Source organism: Bidens hawaiensis, unplaced genomic scaffold (genome assembly GCF_021521415.1).
Source record: "Bidens hawaiensis isolate Kalapana, Puna unplaced genomic scaffold, B.hawaiensis_p1.1 tig00032904_1, whole genome shotgun sequence".
In the NCBI taxonomy this organism is placed as follows: Eukaryota; Viridiplantae; Streptophyta; class Magnoliopsida; order Asterales; family Asteraceae; genus Bidens; species Bidens hawaiensis.
In genome coordinates, this window is record NW_027495639.1 from 188591 (window position 1) to 196233 (window position 7643).

Genomic DNA, 7643 nt, shown 5'->3' on the forward strand with positions numbered 1-7643 from the left:
AGTAGTTTATATTTGCTCATGATCTAATTAGTTAAATAAGGAAGATTTTAAGTTTGTTACTATAATTTATTTAACAAAAACACGAAAAGTAAAAGTTAACAAAAATGAATTATTTAATTCAACCAACATAAATAATATAGAAAATAAAATAACTTATTGATATAATTTTTTAACAACCTTAAAAAGATAATAGATAATCCTACTATAAAATAACACTCAACATAAGGAAAACATAAGTTCAAAGATATCCATATAAAATTCAACCAACATAAATAAAACCCAAATCACAATGTCAAATAAACAAACATAAAAACCAAAAACATCCATAGTCAAACCATTAAAAAAGACAAACGATGCATGCAATAAGCTGCATCATTTATTATTAAGTTGCGCCTTCGTCCATTTTAAATATCCACGTCATCAACATTAGCATCAACAACTGGTTGTTCATCAACCTTCGTCTTGGTTGCAGACATACCGGTGTCATCCTGACCATCATAAGTATCATCCAACTTCCGCTTGAGTTTTACGTCAACCTCTGGTAAAGAAATAGCCTTCCCATCAAGAGATGAAAGACGATCCGGAATTACGTCTTCAGAGTTTGAAATAGGAGTGAAGTGGTCGGACGAAGGTGTCAACAACTCCTACGAATCAGTTTATCATTCATGTTTTTAGTATAAACATTTAGATTTATAAAGTTTTGGATTATTAAAAAAAAGGATTAATAATCCAACTATTACATTTTCGGTTGATTTCAGGTTAGAGGATGATCCAACTGTTAAAGACTGATTGTCATTAGGCTGCACATGAAGTTAAATTGAATTATATTTAAAATTAAATAAATACACAGTTTGTTACTGTACATTAAAACATTATTTTTAAAAACGGAAACAGTAATCATACCTGACCATGAGCAAGATGTTTATCAAGATCATTAAGAACGTCCTCGTCATCGGTTAACTTGGTGACACCGTAGACGTCATATGAGTTCCTGATGTTGTAGTCACTAATCTCAACAATGAAAGCAAATTTCTTTTCTAATATAGTGTTGAGTTCTTCAGGAAACGTGTGCATCGGATCAACCTTCAAAATAACAATTAAGAAAATGAACATAATAAAAAATCATTTAATGAAGTTCTAAAATGTAAAAAAAGAAAAGTCAATGATTTGAAAATCAAGTTAAATAGGATAAAAGTTGTTTGCGTTTTATTTTATGTTTATAAGATATTAAAAAATTCCGGTTTTAAAACAATGAAAAAAAAGAACATAATAATATGAAAACTAATAGATTGAACTGAATAGTGTAAATGACACAAAAAAACATATTGTATGGGAGAATGGTACAAATGTCATACCTCAACATCAGTGGTAACAAATTCATCAGCAGGCTTATTGAACAACTGTCTCGCATCCCTATCAAACAACGTAAGAGAAACAACACCGGTCGTATCTTGTACACGAATTGGAATTCGGAATCTGTAAAATAAAGGGGACTTATTTTAAAAATTATTGTAAAACACCAGTTTAATTTAATATTATTAAATGAAAAAGTAATAATATTATATATTTTAAATTTATAAAATAGTACCTCGGTCCAGCGGTTACACCTTGAGAATTACAACTTGAATTCTTACATTCATAAACCTTCACTCCATCAACAAAAGTAGAAGTAACCTTACGACTACAACGTTTACATCCATTATAGTACCATTCCTTGTTACCCAATATATACTTAACGGTACCAATTATGATGACGTTTTTAGTCTATAATAATAACATGGTGAACTTATTAGTAAAATTTAACTCAACATGAGTATTTACAAACACAAATGGTTACATACCTCCAAAATGGTACAAAGATCACTGATTGAATAGAACGGATACTTCTTCAAAAATTCATCCTTAACAGTTAGCAGCTTAGACGAACCAACCGGTTTAGGTACTTCGACATTGACTTTCGAGGATATTTCAAGCAACCTATTATTTCAAAAAAAATAAGTCATAAGGTGTTTAAAATAAACAATAATGTATACGTGTAATAAAATAAAATTATAATTAAATAGTTATAATACATTACCGTTTCTTATAATCAATCACTTCATACAAGTAATCATTGATCATCAACCTTGACACTTGGTTACCATAAGAGTTTTGAACATAAACATTTTCTGCCAAAATCATATAAACTTATGTAAAGTTAGAATTATTAACTATAAAGAATTTTAAGGATTAGAAATAAAATACTCAATGTATAATGATACCTCCATAGTACTTGACTCGTGCGAATTGGAGGACGATAATGAGATACTCCTCATTCGGGTTGTCAGAAACATATTTGATAAGTTGTTTAAGATAGTCATCCCATAAGGTGAGATAAATCGTTTTGCCACTGGTTCATCGAAAAGTAGAAGTTAACAAAAATGAATTATTTAATTATACATGATAATATATAAATTATTTACAAAACCTCAAATCAGCAAATTCCATGGTTCTTCGATTCTGGTGTTGTGCCTCTCGGAAGAATGAGTTTTTATTGTCGAAAAACTTACTGACGTGAACGATTACATCTGAGAAATAATTTATAATGAGGAATGAAACAGATATTAAACGATCGTATTTAACTGTCGTAATATAATGTATTGAATTTAAAACGAAATTTAATTAAAAGATGCAAAAAAGGATACCTATCGTTCCATTCTGAGTTACGTTCTTGGCTTTGATATCATCAAAGGTAGCAAACGACAATCCATAAATGTGACCTTTAAACTCATCACAAATCGAAAGTCGAGTTTCTGACGTGAAACAGAGCTTATGTGGGCTATCAACTACACGGTATGTTGACAGATTTGCACCAAGGGAAGCTTTTCGCACAATCAATGAGCGATTCTCAGCAAGCCAAACATCATGTTTCGGTATGCAAGGTTTCCTTACATACGCCTGCATTCGATGACCCTGTTACAGTATTAATAAGACAAACATTATTGTATGCATATAATAAGAAAGAAATGAAAAAAATATAAACAATTATTGTATGCATATTTCTCATACCGTCTCATCTTGTAAGATCATTTCGATGGACCAGTCCTCTCCTGGTTTATTGTTGTCCTTCAAACGCCACAGTCTAAGTATACGAACCTTCAGTAAGCAATCGTTGTTCGAAACATCCAAAGAGTTGAACATGGTAAAGTTTTTTTGCTTCCATCTTGCTGTGTAACAAAAACAAAATCAATGCAAAGATAAAAGAATCGGTAAATAAAATTTACATGAGTGAAAATAAATATTTATATGTATATTCAAAAATGAAAACCTTGAAAATGAAACAAATATGAAACGAAGACAAAGAAAGTGAGAACTGTGTGAATGTCTTCGTTATGGTTACAGTATATATAGACACGGAGTATTTGTTACAAACTTGGAATTATTAACAAAAATAGGAAAGCTCTAAATACGGTTAATTGAAGGAGAATACAATCAGGGATTTATAAAAAATAATCCTAACAACTTGCCAAAATTTGATATTATTTGTAGAATGTACAACTTGCCAAAATTTTTAATAATTTGTAGAATGTAAATCTAAATAACATTTAGTAAACTTTTTGAATATATTGATAATAAAAATTCTAATACAAATATTCTAATAAAAATAAAAATCATAACAACTTGCCAAAATTTGTCATAAGTTGACTAACAATTGAAATTTCGAATTTCAAAAGTTGATATAATTACTTACATTAACAAATCAGGGATTTATATAAAATAATAAATTCTAATACAAATATTCTAATACAAATAAAAATCATAACAACTTGCCAAAATTTGTCATAAGTTGACTAACAATTGAAATTTCGAATTTCAAAAGTTGATATAATTACTTACATTAACAAATCAGGGATTTATATAAAATAATAAATTCTAATACAAATATTCTAATACAAATAAAAATCATAACAACTTGCCAAAATTTGTCATAAGTTGACTAACAATTAGAAATTTCGAATTTAGTAAAACTCATTTAATATACTATGAATTAATATTTTCTTTGTAACAACTTTCCAAAATATTTAGAAAGTAAATACGGATTTAATTAAAAGGAATAAATAAACAGTAATAACTCATAGGTGATTACGAGTTCACAATTTGAAAATTAAGTTGACTAATAATTCAAATTTCGAATTTAAAAAATTGTTAGCTCTTATTAATGATAGTAATCAATAAAAATCAAAACTTAATATTACAAAAAATATAACATGTTATTCAGATCTTCACAATGAAATTACTTACCGGAAAATAAAATCCAATTGACGGGACGACAACAATGTCTTTCAGATCTGATTAACAATAACCATGACGCGACGGCAAAGTATCCGAACATCTGATCAAAAATAACCATGGATCTACTGAATAGCCGTGATAAGATCAATGATTATTTCGTTATTATAGCGTCTTAATAGCCATGATTTTGAAGAAAACGAACTAAAAAATTCGTCGGAGGGACGGATAAATTGATTTCGTCGGAGGGACGGTTAAACTGAAGGATATTATCATAATACGATTGAACTGTAGATACTGGTTAAACTGATGGAAGATACTGGTTAAACTGATGGAAGATAATGGTAGAATGAAGAGAAAAGGGATCCAAGGAAAAAAAATTAATCGTAATATTGTAATTCATTTAAAGTATTTAATTAAATTAAATGCATTTAATGTATAAGGAAAATAATATGTTTTTGATTTATTTTAATGATAAGAAAATTAGAGAAGTGAGGGATATTTTTGGAAGGAGAGGCTAACGTCCAATAGGAAGGGGTCATGTGACACCAAACTCTATTGTTTTAATATATAGTAAGATTTAAAGGGCGGTTCCCTATGATTTTTGTTAGTATCGTCTGTTTTTAACATGACATTACTCGTTCATATACACGATCTTTGTTTCCTACGCGTAGTAAATATCGTGAAACAAATTATAACAAAATAAACAAAATATAAAGTGTACGTCCATAAACTTCAAATTAGGTTTCTACTAACAATACATAATACCTCTATAAATGAAAAGAGAGGATAGAGGTTTGTTTCATCTTTTTGTCACGTCTGAATCAATCCAAATTTTGTCGTAAATATTTTTCATTTACAACTTTAAAAATTAAAAGTATCAAACGTACTCTTGTACAAAAAATATAACCAAATGAATTTTAACATTACATTAAATAAATAAACTCATCCATCGATAATTTTATTGTCATAATCTTACAAAACATATGGTTTACACACTATATAATTGAAGGACATATAATTTATTATTCCACCTTTGGAATAATTATTTTCAAATCACTCAAAGTCTTAGCAACCAACTACTGTCTAACAAAATCCTATCTTATCTAAATCCAAAAAACTTATTAAAATTCTCAATAGCTATATGTCACTTGCAATATGAAATTAAACAAAAAAAATACTAAAAGAAAAATTATAATAATTAGGAAGTGTGGCTATTGGTGGACATAGCCACAGGAGAGTGCCATGAGTAGGATTGCAGCTTCCTTCTCATCTTGTGGAAACACACAATGAAATGCCAAGTTTTTGCTTAAGCTCACTAAGAATTCTTCAACACAATTCTTTCTTGGCAATGGATTATTAATTGTGTTTCTTTGCTTCAAGCATTGTTTTTTCTTGAACTTTGTCAAATTCCCATTGTTCGGTTTCTTATAATCTTTATGCAACATTTTTGTAGCTTTTAATGATGTTGATTTATCAATGAAACAATTTTCACCGCTTTCCGCTGCTGCTGCCGCCGCCATTGCCATCGCCTTCCGGGCTTTTCGCTGGCGGATTCCACATGCATTGCATAGTGACTGTAAAAGTATATCATGAAAAATTAGGTTATGATTTAATTAGCAGTAAAGGTGACAATGATCTCTCTGATCATTCGTCATTATCATTTTCTATTGATACTCATTTGTTTAGTAGTGAAATATACATACCTTAGGACCTTGAGGTCCGCTTCTCCATAGAGGAGTCTTGGTTGTATTACAATCAGAACAAACCCTAAGTGGGATGTTGTTTGAAGTGTTTGAGTAGACGGTTTCATCTATTGGAGATGATGTTGGTTCTTTATGATCACGATGATCTTCAAGCTTTAGCTCTTTCGCGGGTGATCGTAAAGTATTACTTTTTGATGGATCAGTTTTCTTCATCTTAAGCATTACTCTCATCTTGGAAGACATCCACTTCAATTGGTTTTCATCATTCATATGATCATTAGTTTCCCTCTTCCATAAAGAAAATTTAAGTCCATCGTTCACGCTTAGGCTTCTCTCGTCTTGGTTCTCACACGATCAACATCATATGCCCGTGATCCGAATCTATCATCCTACATAGAGCAAAAAAACAAATGATCGATCAAAAGATAAATACAAACAAACATTGAACTAAAAAAATTCGATCTTTATCTAGTTACCGCATAAAAAGCCAAGAAAAACTTTCTTGATTTGAAGAAAGAAATGATCAAAATAGATTGAATAAAAAGATTCTTGATTTGGGAATTATACAAAAAGCCAAAGAAAACCCTTTTTTTTTATTTCATAAAATAATATACAACCCATTTCTATTACCTCATTTTGTGATGGAAGTGATTGATCTTTATTAAAAACCTCATCTTGATCATGGGTAGTAATAGGGTTCAAGAAAAGATGGCAAGTGAGAGAGTTCGAAGACGACGAATCTTGCGAATTAGGGTTCAAAAACTGGTGATCACCAGTGTTAAAGAATTGGTGTTCATGATATCGATCATTAGACGATGAATCTAAGTAAATCGAAGTCATGATCTATGTTGATTGAAATGCTCAAAAGAAAAATGAGTTCAAGAAAAATGGACACATAGATATAAGTTATATATATGTATATAGATGTGTGTGTGTTTTTTAGGTGTTTTATAGTGTGTGTTTCATATCAACCAATGATGAAGTTTAAAGGCAAAAAAGATGCCACACAACCCTAATATATATTGACAAACCCTATCTGCAAAATGCTAATTCTGTGCCAGATGAAACATCAAGACAAAACATTATATATTGACAAGATAAAGTTGGAGCCACACACACAGGTATCAATGTGATAAAACGTCACATGATACACCATTTCATGAGTTTTCTGCAAGGGACATTTATTTACCTTTTTTTATGTTTTTTTCTGTACTGTCTGAGCTTTATCTTCTAACGGCTGTATATATACTTTTAATAATAAATAACCCAATTGTATTTTTGTATGTTAGAAAGTGATCTATGTGTAAATTAAAAAACGCTACCTATAGCTTTGCTATCAACGAAAAATCACTGTAATCAAGTGGGTGAAGTGACTACGGTGTTGGTATATAAGGTGAGTCCGCCCATGATATATAGACATTGGTGTAGCATTAATAGTGTTGGAATAATCCCGATCTCGTTAAATATCCCGTTAGTTTATTATAATTTAGTTAAACTTTGTTAAATAGTTCAGTTAACAAAGTTAGGGTGTAAATTGTAATCAGTAAATAGTTTGTGTAAACATTGTAACTAGTTAGAAAAATAAACGAAGCGTTGCGTTCATTCAGGGAACCATCGCGACGGTAGAATTGTAACCGCCGGTGGGTATAAATACCACCACCAACCACC

At 30.1% G+C, this 7643-nt stretch overlaps 1 protein-coding gene and 1 pseudogene across 2 annotated transcripts; both read right to left on the reverse strand.

Moving 5' to 3' along the window:
- Nucleotides 1-404: 404 nt before the first annotated feature.
- On the reverse strand, nucleotides 405-3180 carry LOC143584312 (replication protein A 70 kDa DNA-binding subunit B-like). Its single transcript, XM_077066393.1, has 11 exons — nucleotides 3049-3180; nucleotides 2685-2952; nucleotides 2468-2567; nucleotides 2262-2389; nucleotides 2078-2168; nucleotides 1842-1977; nucleotides 1589-1764; nucleotides 1356-1476; nucleotides 904-1083; nucleotides 741-800; nucleotides 405-644 (listed from the first exon to the last, which is right to left on the reverse strand). The coding sequence occupies exons 1-11, from the start codon at nucleotides 3178-3180 to the stop codon at nucleotides 405-407; spliced, it is 1632 nt and encodes a 543-aa protein (XP_076922508.1).
- A 2041-nt stretch (nucleotides 3181-5221) lies between these two features.
- LOC143584308 (uncharacterized) lies at nucleotides 5222-7151 on the reverse strand (annotated as a pseudogene). The gene is made up of 3 exons (XR_013144343.1): nucleotides 6606-7151; nucleotides 5976-6364; nucleotides 5222-5846 (listed from the first exon to the last, which is right to left on the reverse strand). The product of XR_013144343.1 is annotated as an uncharacterized LOC143584308 (transcript).
- Between the last annotated feature and the right edge of the window lie 492 nt (nucleotides 7152-7643).

Bases quoted from the DNA above. Each gene is read 5' to 3' on its own strand.
- LOC143584312 (XM_077066393.1), bottom strand. From the start codon at position 3,180: ATGTTCAACTCTTTGGATGTTTCGAACAACGATTGCTTACTGAAGGTT. The intron at 2,568-2,684 runs GTATCCTTTTTT...ATTATTTCTCAG, and splicing joins AACTCAGAATGGAACGATAG to ATGTAATCGTTCACGTCAGT. The intron at 645-740 runs GTAATAGTTGGA...ACTGATTCGTAG, and splicing joins ACCTGAAATCAACCGAAAAT to GAGTTGTTGACACCTTCGTC.